This window comes from Cyanistes caeruleus, unplaced genomic scaffold (genome assembly GCF_971803275.1).
Source record: "Cyanistes caeruleus unplaced genomic scaffold, bCyaCae1.hap1.1 HAP1_SCAFFOLD_76, whole genome shotgun sequence".
In the NCBI taxonomy this organism is placed as follows: Eukaryota; Metazoa; Chordata; class Aves; order Passeriformes; family Paridae; genus Cyanistes; species Cyanistes caeruleus.
Window position 1 is genome coordinate 690729 of NW_028255888.1, and position 16937 is coordinate 707665.

The 16937-nt window shown below is 53.0% G+C and overlaps 2 protein-coding genes across 2 annotated transcripts in view; one reads left to right on the plus strand and one right to left on the minus strand.

The window, feature by feature from the left end:
• Positions 1–16937, plus strand: part of LOC147646881 (uncharacterized) — a 450805-nt gene that overhangs the window by 398279 nt on the left and 35589 nt on the right. The window lies entirely within an intron of this gene.
• Positions 4718–16937, minus strand: part of LOC147646893 (serine/threonine-protein kinase pim-1-like) — a 28182-nt gene continuing 15962 nt past the window's right edge. Inside the window, exons 3-12 of the mRNA XM_086872700.1 lie at positions 12600–12773; positions 12445–12495; positions 11874–12240; positions 11084–11260; positions 10696–10849; positions 10293–10458; positions 9793–9952; positions 9522–9612; positions 7641–9081; positions 4718–7579 (exon numbers count right to left, since the gene is read on the minus strand). Coding sequence (XP_086728826.1) covers positions 10743–10849; positions 11084–11260; positions 11874–12240; positions 12445–12495; positions 12600–12773 — 876 coding nt within the window. The 3' untranslated portion in view covers positions 4718–7579; positions 7641–9081; positions 9522–9612; ... (1 more) ...; positions 10293–10458; positions 10696–10742. The remainder of the gene's footprint in view (positions 7580–7640; positions 9082–9521; positions 9613–9792; positions 9953–10292; positions 10459–10695; positions 10850–11083; positions 11261–11873; positions 12241–12444; positions 12496–12599; positions 12774–16937) is intronic.

Sequence of the window (16937 nt, forward strand, 5' to 3'; positions counted from 1 at the left end):
TCCAGAGCAGGCTTGTACAGATGCAGGTAAAAAGGGAAAAAACAAAGGTCCAGGGAACTCCTCTGCCTCAGCTAGCTAAAACTAACTAAAAGCCAGAGAGAAGCTGTGTCCTGCAGTGTGTCCGTGCTGCAGACACCACAGTCCAGGAGCGGGATGTGGGGGAGTGATGTTTTCTTTCAACACAAATTGCACACTTCTTCTTCCGCCCCCTTCGCTCTCAGAGCCAGTCTTAAAGGTGCACAACTTAATATATAACATAAACCAGACGATTGGGGATACCAGGATCATAAAGTCACCCCAGGACAGCTCTATATATGACCTTTTTATTATTATTTTTTTTCCTACCAACTGGCCTCCTTTTCAGACACCTTAAGTCTTTTTAGCAAGAAAATTAAGCAGCTTTACAGTAGCCTCTTCAACCACCTTTTGTCCCCCTGACAAAAGCAAATCATCCACATCCTGCAACATCCTAACTCCTGAGGCTGGAGTAAACTCTCTTAATATTTTCTGCAAAGCTTGCCCAAACAAAACCAGTGACGCCGGATATCCCTGTGGGAGGACTGTCCATGTCAAATGTTGTTGTACCATTTTCCTTCCTTTTGTTCCAGTCATTTTCCTTTTAAACATGATCCAGTTCAGTGGCAAGCAATGCCACTGCCTAAAGCCAATCACATTTTTTGTTTTAGTAACCAATTGCTCCCTGTCCCAATTTTTCGCATCAAGTCCATCTTAGGCGTAGGGAGGTAACTAAAAAATTAACCAAGGAAAGATAATAAAATACTTTCCCCTCAAGTTTTCCTACAGCCCCCACAGAGGAAGCTGCATGAGAAATATCTGGGCCTGCATAGGGACAGCACCAGCCCCGCAAGGCAGCAGCTGCAGAATCGGCCTCAGAACTGAATCCTGCCAATTCTGCCTTTTTACAACAAAACACACAAAAAGCAGAGGGGCATGGTGAGACACAAACTTTGAAGAATTTAAGATTCTAGAGAAGCTGAGGCCTTAATTAAAAAGAAGCCTTGCTAACTCTAATTAAAATCAATAGATGGGCCTTGCTAAAATTAAAGGTAGATAGAGAGGATGTCGCTCTATTAGGAACGGCGAGAAGAACGACACAGACTCTCTTGGGAGTCGATCAGGAGAATTTCTCTCTGGTTTATTACCTCAGGTCTTTTTTATAGACCGATACGTGAAAAGTACAGAAAAGAAACTCTTATTGGTTAGTAAACTAACACATCACTATCATTGGTCAGTGGGGTACACCACCCCTCGACCTTCTCTTGCAAGAAAACAAGGAACAGACAAACAGCACCTGCAAGGCTGTTTTCTGTCTCTGAGGATTGTTTTAATTCCTCCTCATGATTTCCCAGGCCACTTTCTCAGGCAAGACTGAGAAAGCTATGTGGCCTGCAATTTCCACAGGCACCGTGCTCTCTGTTTCAGTTAGCATCCACAAGAGGCCTTGCTAAAATAGAGGTTAAGCATGGGCTAATAACTAATTGTCAACTTTATGCTTGTTCAGTTGGGCTTATAGTGAGAAATAAAGTATCTGGTAAAGAACTTCAAGAACATAATACAGTTGCAAATCAGAAACTCATTGAAGATATGAAACAAGGAGCCCAGCCAAGGGTCCATTTGTCACTTTGCATTGAAAAGGTTGAAAGGGCAGAACGAGGAAGAGCCATATCCCTTCCTCCCTTCTGTGACCCCTCCTCAGAAAAAGACCACTGACCCATTTCAAGGATCATGCTTAACTGCTTTTTTTCCTAAGTAGCATAGGAAGTGAAAAGTTGGTGGGAACTGGGTCATGAATATGTATTTGTATTCAATACTTCTGTAAATAAAAAGCCTGTATTCACCTGTGCTTGGGGCCGTGTGTATTAAGGGGTGACCTGACACATCAGCCCAGTGCTGTGAATAAACATACACTTTTTAATCCTAAAACAGTTAAGGAGTCTTTGTCTTTCTCAGTTGGATATTGATACCAGATCATATCCATGTTTTAGTAAATCAGCCTTAAAATGAATCCAAAAATTGCATGTGGAAAAAGGAAAAGAATTTGGGGGTTTGGGAAGAGTAGGATGGGTTTTGTTAACAGCAAATAGGAAAAAGCACCAACAGAAGGAACAATTGTTTTTGGAACACTCCCATGTGGAGTGACAGAAGAAGGTTATAGTCTTGAGCTCAGATTTGTTTGTACAAGTGAAAAAACAACAACAAGAACAATGATGATAATGATTATAATAATGATGATAATGATGATAATGATAATGATAATGATAATGATAATGATAATGATAATGATAATGATAATAATAATATAACACAATAATATATATTTATATACATAATTAAAAATTGATAATTTGAAATAATGTTGACAGTACTGATTTGTGAGCTTTGGCTGCTCACTGTAACACTAAGCACCCTACAAAAAAGGACTGGCAAAGACCCAAATGTCAGTGGTAAACTTTTGTGAATTGTATACATGGAATAAAGGAGGAAGGGGTGAAATTGGCTGTTTTTATAGGGTTTGGTGATACTATGATGCAGAATGCTCTGTCTGTTCCTGTGAAAAACACACTGATTAAGACTGCTGGGTTTTTCATGTACCAGACTCTCTACAAGCTGCAGGATTGGTTGAACAGGTGAAGGAGTTGTTAAGAGAGCAGTTGATAAAATGAGGAAATGGGAACCTGTCCTGGTGGAGAACCCATCTCCCAGATGTGTTCCATGCCCTTAACAATGGGCCCACTGGGGAAATGGAAACCCCTGGGTGTGCAGGGCTGCACCCAATTTGCAAACACAACCATGGACAGTGAGACTTGGATTGCCTGGGAAATTGTTCTGGGTGTGATGGCCCCTGACAGGGCCACCCCAGAGGCTGCAGGGCTGGACCTTCATGCACTGGAATTGATTAGGAAAAAGCCAAAGCAAATGAAAGTTAACAATACAAGAATAGGAATTCAGATTCCTCCAGGATGCTTTGGTTTGGTAACTGCTCACTTGAGCTTGGCCTTGCAAAGTGTTGATGTCATGGGAGGAGGAATTGATGCAGATTATCAAGGAAAAATTGATGTAAGTCTGTTAAACAATAATGAACAAGATTTTGTTTTCCAACCCCATGGCAGGGTATTACAGTTATTAATACTGCAGTTTTAAAAAGAATTGTGAAAGAAGGACATCTACCTCAAATCACCTCTGTTCATGGAGATCAAGAGTTTGGATGCACCAGTCCTAATAATTGGTCCAGAGGCCAAATGGCCCTCCAGAGGCAGCTGAAGGAACAGCTCTGGGGAAAGACAACACTGTTTGAATCCTGAGACCTGGGCAGGAACAATGGGAATATGTCCCTGCAGCCAAGTGTTCTCTGCCACAACAAGCTGATGTTATGGGATATTGTTTTACAGATGCTGCCAGAGCAAATTACCCTGTTTGGCCCAACGACCCCTTTGGAAAATGCTCTGATCTACGGGGCTCCATGTGAAGGCTGATGTGACACTGAGGGACTTCCACACCAATTCCAGCCAGGAGCCTGGGTGCCCGTCAGGGACTGGGACCTGGCACTTCTCCAGCCGAAGGGGAGAGGATCCCAGTTTCCAGCTCCTGGCTGGAATTGGTGTGCAAGTCCCTCAGTGTCACATCAGCCTTCACATGGAGCCCCATGGATCAGAGCATTTTCCAAAGGGGTCGTTGGGCCAAACAGGGAGATTTGCTCTGGCAGCATCTGTAAAACAATATTGACTTTTTCTGGCAGAGAACACTTGGCTGCAGGGACATATTCCCATTCTTCATGCTCAGGTTTCAGGATTCAACCAGTGTTGTCTTTCCCCAGAGCTGTTCCTTCAGCTGCCTCTGGAGGGCCATTTGGCCTCTGGACCCACACTCTGGACCAATTATTAGGACTGCTGCATCCAAACCTTTTATCTCCACAAACAGTGCTGATTGGAGGTGGATCTCCTTCTTTCACAATCGTTTTTAAACTGCAATATCAATATTTGTGATAACCTGTCATGGGGTTGAATAATCCAATCTTGTTCATTCATTTTTAACAGAATTTCTTTAATTTCTCCTTCATAATCTGCATCAATTCCTCCTCCCATGACATCAACACTTTGCAAGGCCAAGCTCAAGTGAGCAGTTACCAAACCAAAGCGTCCTGGAGGAATCTGAATTCCTATTCTTGTATTGTTAACTTTCATTTGCTTTGGCTTTTTCCTAATTAATTCCAGTGCATGAAGGTCCAGCCCTGCAGCCTCTGGGGTGGCCCTGTCAGGGGCCATCACACCCAGAACAATTTCCCAGGCAGTCCAAGTCTCACTGTCCATGGTTGTGTTTGCAAATTGGGTGCAGCCCTGCACACCCAGGGGTTTCCATTTCCCCAGTGGGCCCATTGTTAAGGGCATGGAACACATCTGGGAGATGGGTTCTCCACCAGGACAGGTTCCCATTTCCTCATTTTATCAACTGCTCTCTTAACAACTCCTTCACCTGTTCAACCAATCCTGCAGCTTGTAGAGAGTCTGGTACATGAAAAACCCAGCAGTCTTAATCAGTGTGTTTTTCACAGGAACAGACAAAGCATTCTGCATCATAGTATCAACAAACCCTATAAAAACAGCCAGTTTTATCCGTTCCTCCTTTATTCCTTGTATAAAATTCACAAAGTTTACCACTGACATTTGGGTCTTTGCCAGTTCTTTTTTGTAGGGTATTTAGTGTTACAGTGAGCAGCCAAAGCTCACAAATTGGTATTTTCAGCATTATTTCACATTATTGAGTTTTGGTTATATATATAAATATATATTATTGTGTTGTTATTGTTATTGTTATTGTTATTATGTTACTTGCACAAACAAATCTGAGCTCAAGACTAAAACCTTTTTCTGTACCTTCATGTGGGAGCATTCCAAAAAACAACTGTTCCTTCTGTTGGTGCTGTTAAGAAAATCCATCCTTGTCTTCCCAAACCCACAAGTTCTTTTCCTTTTTCCATATGCAATGTTTGGATGCATTTTAAGACATCCTGCGGTTCAGCCTCTTTTAACCGACTGCCCCACTGCTCGCACGGTGCTCCCACCTCAGCCCCACTCCAGAGCCAGTGAACTCTGGGGAGGGCTTCCCTTCTGGGAATTTCAGATGGGACTGATTCCTTACATTTACATTTAAAAAGTGATATTTTGTTGTGATCTGGCCAGACTTTGCCAATTTTGTTTCACCAGTGGGCAGAGTCAGCACCAAAGGCACAAACACCACCTGAAGGAATCAGTGTCACTTACTGCAGCTCCAAGCAGCAAAGGATCACAAAAGGAGCAGCTCAGCAATGCACCCAATCATCACTGCCAAAGATTGCCTGCAGGCATTAACAAAGATCCAGTTCCCCTCAGACTTTGCCATCCCCAGATCCACCCATCAGCTGGGGATGCTGTCACAGCCAAGGACTGGAGAGCCACTCCTGGACACTGGGAAATCCTGCAGGTGCCTCCAGCCACAGGTGAGGCTCAACCCCCGCTGTGAGAGAGGGCCCAGCTTTGATGGTGCTGAATAAACAAACTGACAGCACTTCTGCTGTGGGAACATCTGGTTTCATCCTCCTCTTGCGTCCCTACCAAAGCCTGGCCAGGCCTCAAGGAGGAACCAAGGGAGTTGACTCTGTCCATACACCCCAAACAAGGCCAGATGTCGGATTGAATGGCCTTGTCTGGCTTCTAAACACAGAAAGGTCAATCCATGTTTCATTGATGAGTGGATCCATCTATCACAGTGCTAATGACCATGCATATTTCAGTAATGAGCAGACAGACAGATAACCTCTGGTTGGAAGGTTCATCCAGAGGTCACCTTTGGCTCAGGGCCTGTTGTTCAGGCCTCACTCAGGGCCTGTTGTTCAGACCTTGGCACTTCAGGGACGAGGTTTAGTGCTGGGCTTGACACTGCTGGGTGACTGGCTGGACTGGATGAGCTCAGAGGCCTTTTCCAGCAAAATGGATTCTATAATTGCAGGATTCTATCTGCTGCATTCAGCTAGGTCCATTACTTAGCAGCATTACTTTGGCCCAAAAGCCCCCTCTTACTCAGCTCTTGTGGCCTGAGGCTTCAGCTCCTTCAGCTCCTGGTGCTGAGCTGCTCACACTGAACGAGACGACTCAGAGAGAAGAATACAGTTCATCCAATTCCTTCTGGGACACAGAGAGGGGAGGTGTGAAAACAGGAGCATTGTTTGGTGTGGCCTCTTCTCTGCCCTTCACACCTTTCAGGGCTTTGAACCAGCCAAGAGCTTTCTCCAGGAGTTCAATGAGGCAGCTGTTCCTGCTCCCAGGTCTGGCTCTTCCCAGTCTCTGACCTTGACTGCTTTTGTCCCTCTTGCTGTGCCCTCTGCTCCCCCAGGGCTCGGTGGCTGCTGCCCAGGACTGTGGGACTGGCACAGATCAAGGGGTTGAGCCCCTCCTTTCTGTGCCCTTGGAGCTGCCTGGTCACAGCAGCCTTTTCCATCTGGAAGCTCCACATGGGGAGGGAGTCCCCAGCTCTGTTCCTGGCGTAACATGCAGGAGCCCAGGGCTGCCATCTCAAGTACCTGCTGGCACTGAGGGCTCCCAGGTGCCTCAGGCTGCTGTGACAGCGCTGCACAGGGAGGGAAGCATGGCAGAGGCTGCACTGAAAGTCAGCTCCATGTGCTGGTGTTGGTACTGCTGCGGGTGCTGGCACTGCTGGTGCTGGTGCTGCTGGTGCTGGTGGTGCTGGTGCTGGTGGTGCTGGTGCTGCTGCTGGTGCTGCTGCTGCTGCTGCTGCTGCTGGTGCAGGTGCTGGTGGTGGTGCTGCTGGTCCTGCTGGTTCGGGTGCTGCCACTGATGCTGCTGGTGGTGATGCTGGTGCTGCAGGTGCTGGTGCTAGTGCTGGTGCTGGTGCTGCTGCTGCTGCTGCTGCTGCTGCTGCTGATCCTGCCCCTGGTGATACTGCTGGTGCTGCTGGTGCTGGTGATGCTGCTGCTGGTACTGGTGCAGGTGCTGGTGCTGGTGCTGCTGCTGCTCGCACTGGTGGCAGTGCTGCTGCTGGTTCTGCTGGTGCTGCTGGTGCTGCTGGTGCTGGTGCTGCCACTGATGCTGCTGGTGGTGATGCTGGTGCTGCAAATGCTGCTGCTGCTGCTGCTGCTGCTTCTGTGCTGGTGATGCTGGTGCTGCTGGTGCTTCTGCTGGTGCTGCTGCTGGTGCTGCTGGTGCTGGTCCAGCCCCTGGTGCTGCTGTTGGTGCTGCTGGTGCTGGTGCTGCTGGTGCTGCTCTTGGTGGTGGTGGTGCTGTTGGTGGTGCTGCTGCAGGTGCTGCTGGTGCTGCTGCTGTTGCTGCTATTGTTGCTGCTGTTGTTGCTGCTGCCACTGATGCTGCTGCTGATGCTGCTTCTTCTGGTGCTGCTGCTGCTGCTGGTGCTGGTCCAGCCCCTGGTGCTGCTGCTGATGCTATGGCTGGTGCTGCTGCTGATGCTATGGCTGGTGCTGCTGCTGGTGCTGCTGGTGCTGATCCTGCCCCTGGTGCTACTGCTGGTGCTGGTGGTGCTGCTGCTGGTTCTGCTGGTACTGCTGGTGCTGCTGGTCCTGGTGCTGCAGGTGATGCTGCTGCTGGTGCTTCTGCTGGTGCTGCTGCTGGTGCTGGTGCTGCTGCTGCTGCTGCTGGTACTGGTGCAGGTGCTGCTGGTGCTGCTGCTGGCACTGCCGCTGGTGCTGCTGGCACTACTGGTACTGCTGCTGTTGCTGCTGCTGTTGCTGCTGCTGGTGGTGCTGCTGGTGGTGCTGGTGCTGCTGGTGCTGATCTTGCCCCTGGTACTACTGCTGGTGCTGGTGGTGCTGCTGGTGGTGGTGCTTCTGGTGCTGCTGGCACTGGTGGTGCTGCTGCTGCTGCTGCTGCTGCTGCTGGCACTGCTGGTGAAGCTAGTGCTGGTCCTGTCCCTGGTGCTGCTACCGCTGCTGGTTCTGCTGGTACTGCTGGTGCTGCTGGTGCTGCTGGTGCTGGTGCTGCTGCTAGTGCTGCTGGTGCTGGTACTGCTGGCACTGCTGGTGCTGTTGGTGTTGGTGCTGCTGGTGCTGCTGGTCCTGCTGCTGCTGCTTCGGCTGCTGGTCGTGCTGCTGCTGGTGCTGCTTTTGGTGCTGCTGCTGCTGTTGGTGCTTCTGGAGCTGGTTCTGCTGGTGCTGCTGCTGCTGCTGCTGCTGCTGATCCTGCCCCTGGTGCTGCTGCTGCTGCTGGAGCTGCTGGAGCGGGTTCTGCTGGAGCTGGTTCTGCTGGTACTGCTGGTACTGCTGGTGCTGCTGGTGCTGCTGCTGGTGCTGCTGCTGGTGCTGATCCTGCCCCTGGTGCTGCTGCTCGTGCTGCTGCTGATTGTGCTGCTGGTGGTGCTGCTGCTGGCGCTGCTGGTGAAGCTGGTGCTGGTGGTGGTGCTGGTACTGCTGGTGCTGCTGGTGCTGGTGCTGCTGCTGCTGCTGCTCCTGCTGCTGGTGGTGGTGCTGCTGATGCTACTGCTGGTGCTGCTGGCGCTGGTGCTGCTGGTGCTGCTGCTGGTGGTGGTGCTGCTGCTGCGATCATATTTCCAGCACTGCCCCACACTGAGGGATCAGATCGAGGCACTGCTGCTGCTCCCTCAGGACCAGCCCCACTTTGGTTGTTGCTGTCAGTGCCAGCAGAAGCCGTGGCTGGAGGAGCGGGTGCTGACAGTGCCCCAAGGCCCAGGGCTGGAGGGGTCCCTGGGCTGGGGCTGGGAGGGAGCTGCCCCTTCTTCTCCCTGTGCCTCACGCAGAGCTGGGCCAGGCACAAGTGGGGCAGCAGAGCCAACAGGGAGCCTGCGAGTCTCTTCCAGCTGTGTCTGCTCAGAGTTTGGCCTTGGAGCTTCAGGTGGGCAAAGGCAGCTGCTCTGCTCCCTCTGCGTGTCCCTGTGTTCAGCAGTGCTGCTCCATCAGTCTGTGCCCAGCAACGGGGAAAAGCCTCAGCCCTGCAGGGCCAGGAGCTGCTGGGCTCTGCCTGAGCAGCTCAGCCAGCGGGAAGGGAGCTGCTCCACACAGGAACCAGGAGCAAAGGACACTTCTTTTTCATAGCATGATTTCTGTTTTAAGGGGAAAAATGCGGAAAAATAAAAGAAAAAAAACTTCTATAAAATGTGAAAGATAAAAACAGAACCCAAGTGTGCAGTGAAATATCTTCTCTAACTTTGAATTAAGGTGTAATTGGTCTTTTGAAACATAAAACACAGTTATTTACTTTGTAAATGTGCTGATGGCATGATGCATCTTACCGGCCTCAGAAACCTTTCTGAAAAAGTTTTTGGGGTTTGATTCCAATATTGTTATTTGAAATTGTGGTGAAATTGGAGTGAAGCAAGAAGAAAGTGCTTTGCGCCTTGCCAGCTCCAAGCAGCGCTGGGAATCTAAACTCTGTCAAACCCCAAATCCTTTAGAAGGTGCCCTTCCTTCTCACCCTGTGAATGAGCTGCACATTCCCTTTCAAACATTCAGGGGTTTCTTAAAGATGCAAAGTCCCACTTACAGCTTTTTACTCTGGTTTGGAAGTGCAGAGGGGCGATTCTTCATCCATCAGCTCCAGACTGAACTGCCTCAGGAACACAGCAGTGGCACTTCTAGAGGAGGAAGAAAGTGCAATTGCACAATTGCAGCCAAAAAGAAAGGAAGAGTGGGACACAGAAAACATCCTGTGCAGATGCAGGCATTCAGCTGGGACTGTGGAGAGTTTGGGTCCTTGCCAATTATATGTGTGTCCCTAACTGCAATCTCTTGGCCTGCAGGAGAGTCTCACTCACCTGCAAAAGCAGAAAGCTCAGGCGGTGTGCTGGGAACGGGCTCGTGTGATGCAAAGCTGTCAGAGCAATGGGAGGGCAGGGTGAGCCCAGCTGTGCCTGGGGCTGAGCCCAGCAGAGCCCTGGCAGAGCCCAGAGCAGCCTCAGCATCCGCAGAGCCCGGCTGCAAGGAGAGAAACCAGAAACCGCCCGTCAGCTGAAGGCTCCTGTCCCCTTGTCCCAGCCACCCGCAGTGCCCAGGCCATGCTGGCCGTGCTCAGAGCTGGGCCCAAAGCTGCCCATCACTGCTGCCTTTGGGAGCAGAGCAGGAGGGCAGGCCATGTGCCCAGCCTGCAGCCAGCCACGGCAGACCCAGCCCCTCAGCAGCTGTCCAGAGACAAAAAGCAGCTAGGCAGCCAACTGAAGAATTGCTTGCATCCACCCCAGCCAAGGGGGGAACCTTTGGTGCCTGGCCAGGCTGTGCCATGCCCAGATCTGGGAGCATCCCCTGGCTGTGGACTCACCTGCAAATTGGGCGTGGACCAAGTCTTTGAAGACATGCCAGAATTGAAATCCATCATCTTCAGCTGGCCAGCTGGAGGAAGAGATTGCCATCCTTGAGGTTGTCCTTGGTGTCTCCAGCAGCAGCCCCAGCTGGTAACAGCTTCTCCAGGGGCTCCTTCTCCTTGCCTAGGGGCCAGACCAGGCTGTCAGTGCTCTGCCCAGGGTCCCAGCCATCAGTGAAGCAGACAAGCAAAAGCAGGGGGAATGGTGGCCACCAGTGCTTGCCACACCAGGTGTCCAGCTCAGCTCCAGCCCAAGAGCTGTGTGTTCCCTTCTGATGACCCCTGCTCAGACCTACAGGCACGACAAAAACAGCCTGGTTTGCTTTGCCACCGATTGCCAAGAAATGTGTGGAGCTGTTACCTGCCAGGCCCCTGGATCCAACTGTGCATGTGGATCTCTCCCATCTCCTAGGGCAGATGAACAGCCTGCATCCAAGGATCGCGCAAAAGGTCTTCTAAGGATGGCCTGTCCGAGGGTTGCATGGACAAACACCTCTTAATAATATCTTGGCATTCTGAAGAGAGAAACCAGGAATCACCAGTCAGTTGGAGAAGTTGCCGCCCCCTTCCAGTGCCCAGGCCATGCTGGGTGTGCCCAGAGCTGGGCCTCAACTTCCCCATGGATTCCCTGTCTGCAGGAGAGCAGGACATGTGCCACCTCCTCAGCAGCTGCCAGAGCAGGATGCTCATGAGCCCACAGCTGTCTCCCAAGCCCGGTGTTCCCCCTGTGCCCAGAGATGAGGATTCACCTTGGGAGAGCCGTCGTGGGAACAAGATCCGCCCCCAGATGATCTGCTGGCCCCTCATGAATGGGTGCTTCCCTACGACCAGCTGGTAGAGCAGGAGGCCCAGGGACCAGATTGTTGCTGCCTGGCCATGGTAGCGTTGCTGGTGGATCCACTCTGGTGGGCTGTAGGACAGGGTTCCTGTGGAACACAGATGGAGCTCATCAGGGGGATGCTGCTGCTCCCAGAGCCTGGCCCCAGCATCCCTGGGCATGTGGGGGCTGCCCCAGCGGCACACGGGGTGACCCACTGCCCTCTTGCCAGCACCTGGCACTTGGCTACAAACCCAGGGCTGGAAAATAAGCACCTGCTGCTGGAAGAGGGCAGCATAAGCACAGGGGAGGCCCAACCATGACAAGCAAATAAAAACCCACCCCATGGTAGAGAAAACACACTCTCCTCCCTGCCTGCATGGCCTCCAAAACATTGTTAATAGGCCAAGGCAAACGTGGGGAGCAGAGGAGTTCAAGCCCTTCCTCGCTGACTCACTAAACTCTCTGGGGCATGGGGTCAGACCCCTGCCCTCTGCTACCCCCATGGGGGTTTTTGTCAGGCTGGCTGTCCCAGCCCCAGCCCAGGGCACAGTGGGTGCTGAAGGCTCTTGGCAGGGCTGGGAGCTGGCCCCCCTCACACCCCCATCCAAATCAATTTGCCTCAAGCATTGATCCCATCCTGGCAGCACCACGGGGAATCCCCGGTGCCACAGCCAGGCTGGGCCATGAGATGGCCAGGAGCATCCCCTGCGAGGGCTCACCTGCAAACTGGGTGTAGGCTGTGTCTTGCAGGAAGGCGCCACAGCCAAAGTCGATCAATTTCAGCTGCCCTGTGGCCAGGTCGAGCAGGATGTTCTCCGGTTTTATGTCCCTGTGCAGGACCCCGCAGCTGCTGCAGTGCTGCACGGCCTCCAGCACCTGGCGAAAGAGCTCCCGCGCCTCCTCCTCTGGCAGGAACCTCCGCTCCGCCAGCAAATGCGAGAGGTCCTGGCACCGCTGTGGACGCTCCAACACTAACACGAAGCTGTCGGGGAGCTCAAGCCACTCCAGCAGCTGAATGACTGCAGCACAGCCAGAGGACACCCTGTCCAGCAGCACAATCTCCATGGGAGCACGGGTGCCGTCGGGCTGCGGGAGGAGCACGGTGCTGTCAGTGGGGCTGAGGCCGGGCCAGGGCTCTGGGACCCCTCAGCCAGCCCGGGATGCTCTGCACACCCCGCTCACCCCACGCCCGCTCTCCCCGCAGGACTCTCGGCGGCTCCCACCCCGCCGGGCCCCGGCTCATCCCTGCCCGGCACGCCCCGGCTTCTGCCGCTGGCCCCGCACACTCACCAGCTCGCCCCAGAGCCGGACGCGATCCCGCGGCACACATTTGATGGCCACCTGCGAGCAAGGAGCAGCAGAGGCTTGAGCTCGCTGCCCGCCCCGCCGCGCCCCCGCCATCTCCTCCGCCCCCTCCTCCTCCTCCTCCTCTGCCCACCGCTCACCGGGGCGCCGTCCGAGAGTCGCGTGGCCGCGAAGACGCTGCCGAAGCCGCCGCGCCCCAGCAGCGGGCCCAGCTCGTAGCGCTGCTGCAGGGCCTCCTGCGCCTTCCCTGGGGGCGAGTCGCGGCCATCAGCGCTCGGCCCGGGGACAGGAACGGCCCCCGAGCGCTCCCCGAGCTCCCCGGGCCGGGCATCCGCAGGCGTTCCCTCATTGGAACGCGGCAGCGGCGGCTCGGGGCCAGCGGCCGCGCTGCTGAGCGGCGGAGCTCGGGCCGGGGGAGCCGCAGCGGAGGCGGCGGCAGCGGCCGCGCCGCCTGTGTCCTCCGCGGGCACCGGGAGGAGCCGGGGCCGGGGGCAGGGCCGGGGTCGGGACCGGAGCTGGGGTCGGGACCGGAGCCTGCGTCGGGGCCGGGGCCGGGATCGGGCAAGGCGGAGCCAAAGGGCAGCGATTCCGCCCCAGCCCCAGGCAATGATGCCCGCCCAGCAGCGCCAGCGCCAGCACAGCCAGAGCCCGGCGGAGGCGAGACCACGGCGGGACGGCCGGGGCCGGGGCCGGGGCAACCCCGCCAGGGCCCGGGGGCGGGTCCGGGGGCGGGCCGGGGGCATGGCCCGGGCGGGTACGGGGAGAGGGAACCTGGAAGAGGGGGGGACGCAGGAAAAGGGAGACCCGGAGGGAATGTGGGTCCGTGGGAAAGGGAGAGGAGAGACAGAAAAGTGATAAATTGGCTGCTTTCGCTGCTTCCACTGCTGCTGCTGCCGCCGCTGCTGCTGCTGCTGCCGCTGCCGCCGCTGCAACTGAAGCACCGGGACCGTTTGTCCCCGTGTCCGTTTGTCCGTTGCCCGCTCGGCCCCGGCCCGAGCCCCGCACTCCCCGGGCAGCCCCTGAGCCTGGCCAAACACGGCAACTTTGCCGTGTTGAGCCAAGAGCCAGAGTCTTGAATCCTGCACAGGGGCACAGGAATGCCCTTGGTTGCTGCTGTGCCTTGTCCCTGCTGAGGGTCAGACACCATCTGAGCACATTCCCTGAATGCAGAATTTGTACCCGACCCAAGCACTGCACTTGTGTCTCCAGCATTGCTTTCCAAGGAAAACAGGGCAAGGCAAACTGGGTATAGCTCATGGTATTTTACAGTGTCTAAAACTTGCCAAGTCTCAGATCTTAGAGGTGAGATCCATTTGGAATGAATGGGATGGAGAAAGTGCAAGATGGAAAAGGGGAACATAAAAATAAATAGAGAAAAATAGAGAAAAACATATTGGTTGTTTCTTTTGATTTGATTTTCATTTCATAAGAAAGTTGTTTCAATTTTCCCAGAATCTTCTCCACAGTCCCGTCTGTTCTTTCCAAAAACCTGTCCTGGAGAACAAGGCGCAGCTCCTATCACAAGATGTGCCCCCAGCTGCAGCTTCTCTTGGCTTCCCACACTGTGACTGCAGCACAACTCCTGCAGCAAAGCAGGACAAATATTTGAAGCACTTGACAACTTGTTCTTTCTTTTCCTTGTGGACAGGGGAGTTGTGCCATTGGTAAGGTTTTCACTGTTACTCTTCTACCCAAAGAAATCATGATGAGGTACTGGGAATTGTTAGGGAATACAAGCCTGGCTGAATGTGGAGAAAGAATCTCCAGGGTGTGCAGCCAGAAGTGGAGAGCTGATCATTCCAAATGCCCCATGGACATCTTGAAAGTGATCTGGAACATGAAGATGGGCTGACAGAGAGAGTTTGTTTCTGTGTTCAGTTTAGATGATTCTACATCTCTTGCACTGGGAGAAATCAAGAGCACAATCAGTTGATGATTAAGTATCAGAACATGATAGGCTGGACCTCTCTGGATGACAGAAAGAATGTGAAAAGGAGAAATGTAGGGAATGACTTGGTGAACTTTGTATATAAGAAGGTACATTTTTTCCTAATAATTTCCAGTTCATTCCCTTTGTTTTATCCTTTTAAAAAGGCCAATTGCATCTCAGATTCCCCATGAAATGAGAACCCTGAGCTTGTGGGACTGCCTGAAAGGTGTCCTGTTCCTTTTTCTTCAGCTGCTCAATAGAAACAGTGAAGCGAGTTGGGGAGTTCTGTTTTTTCTTTCTCCTGGTCGTATTTTTCATTTTATTTGCCACTGTAAAGGCAATTTCTGTGATGGCCTCTGTCAGTTGATTCTATTTCAGCAGCAGCAGCAGCAACAGGGCTGTGTTTGAGCACTGCAAATGTGACCTGTGTGGCTTTAATTCTCTTTGATTTTGTGCTCAGGGCCTTGGGAGCATTTGGAGATCTACTACTCATGAGGCCTTTTTAACAAGCAGTCCGAGTTCCCTGTCAGAAAAGCACAGTGGGTCGCACTGATTGAAAGAGGCAATTGCAGCTGTACTGCTAAAATTCAAGTGGCAAGCAGAAGAGGGGCAAGAGCAGCCAGGATCTCCAATTGCCAAGGCCAAGGCACCAACAGCCTCCTGCTGTCACCTCAGGGTGAATAAAACAGTGCTGAAAACAGCGCTGGAACCCGATCATTTCTTCCTCTGAGGGCTGGCTGAGGGCAGCAGAGGCGGGCCTGAGGAATCAGGGCTGTTTGTGGGGGATTGTTGCTGTAGTCCAGAATTGCCCTGGCAAAAGGCCTGGGAAGCCGAGGCAGGAGCAGGTGGGAAGGGCCGGCGCTGCTGCTGCTCGTGGCCGGGAGCCCCGGCCGGGCCGGGCCGGCGCCCGCTGCGCTGCGGCTGCTGCTGATGCCAGAGCCGGGCGGGACTCGGGGACAGGGAATGGACACGGGGGGACAGCAAAGGCCTTGGGGGCTGCAGGGATGTTGGCACTAGGGCCAGCGCCAGCACAGAGCTTCAGCCCGCAATGAACCCCGAGGGAAACGCTGGGGAAAGGCTCCATTCAGCCTTTGTTTACTCGTCGCTATGAAGGGACCGAAATAAAAGGAGAAAGAGCAGGGCCTGACCCCTTCTCCTCTGGGAGGAGCCCCGCGCCTGGAGCTGAGAGGGGCCGTGAGGAAAAATGAGGGGCCATGAAGGGCTTTGAGAGGTCTTGAGGGACCATGAGAGGCCATGAGAGGTTTTATGGGCCCATGAGAAGTTCTATGGGGCCATGAGGGGCTGTGAGGGGCCATGAGGAGCCTCAGCCCTGGCAGGAGGGGGTCCCACCATGTCCCCAGGGCAGGGCCGCCGTGAGGGGCCGCGAGTGCAGACGTAGCAGCAGAGCGGGCTTGGGGCACTTCTGGGAGGGGATGAGACCCTTCCCCAGCTCCAAACCACACCAAACCCGGCATTAACAGGATTTTCCGTCTTTAGAATCCACTGGCAACTTGGAGTTGAGTGTCCAGTTTAATTCTGGTGGGAAAAACAAGGGAATTTTCCCAGTGTGTGACATCCAGCCATTGTTATTTATGTCTAAGATTTAAAAGTCTTGACAGTGAAAAGTAATACTAAAAAATAATAATAACAACAACAAGAACAAGAAATAAAGCCCCGAATCCCAACAATCAGCTCAGAAACATGTTTTTGTTTGTAGTAAAAGAGTAGTACTAAAGAAATAAATGAAAGCGATTTAATTTGTAATTCAGACAAAAGATGTTTCATCTTTTTCCAAGGTTCTGGGCCCCTTCCTCCAGGGTCATTTCCTTTACTCAGCCACTTTCTAATAGCTAGAAGGGAGTTAAGGCCATTGGAAAAGACAACAGCTCCTGTTTCCAAGATTAGCAGGCACCACTCCAGGGACCCTGAATTGCCCCCAGGCACGTGTGTGCACTTGAAGGGTGAGCGGGTGTTGGGGACAGAGATCTCAAACTCCTTCTAAGGCTGTGAGAAACCCACAAGTGGCAAAGTATCATTGTGGGCCAGCTCCTGCTGAAATTCCATTCCCCCACACCCTCCAAATGGGCAGGCAGGGCTGGGCTCTGGCAGGGTTCAGTTCTGAGTGCCTTGTGCTCCCTGGCATGGAAGTGATCCTATGAACTCTGGTATTGATGGATTGTGGTATGGCTGCTGAAAGAGGAGGGGGAATCTCAGGAGACAGGAACGTCTCTTGTTCTCCCTTCTCCCTGCAGAACCCCCTCTCCAAAGAGAAATGCCTGTGCCGGGTTTCCATGAGACCCCTTCCCTCAGGCCAGTGTCTGAGCCACTGTGTGGTCTGCAGGAGCCAAAGCCAGAGGAGTCCCAATATCAGTCACCCCACAGTCCCCACACAGCAGGAGAAAGCACTGCTTGCAGTGGGGCTGCTGATCTGTGACCTGTCCTGGTTCCATCCACCCCACTCCTCTCAGCCACAGGCACCAGAAGGATCCCAGGAAAGCCACAGTGCTGTACCAGATGCCAGGAGCACTCCCTGCTGTGGCCTCAGGGA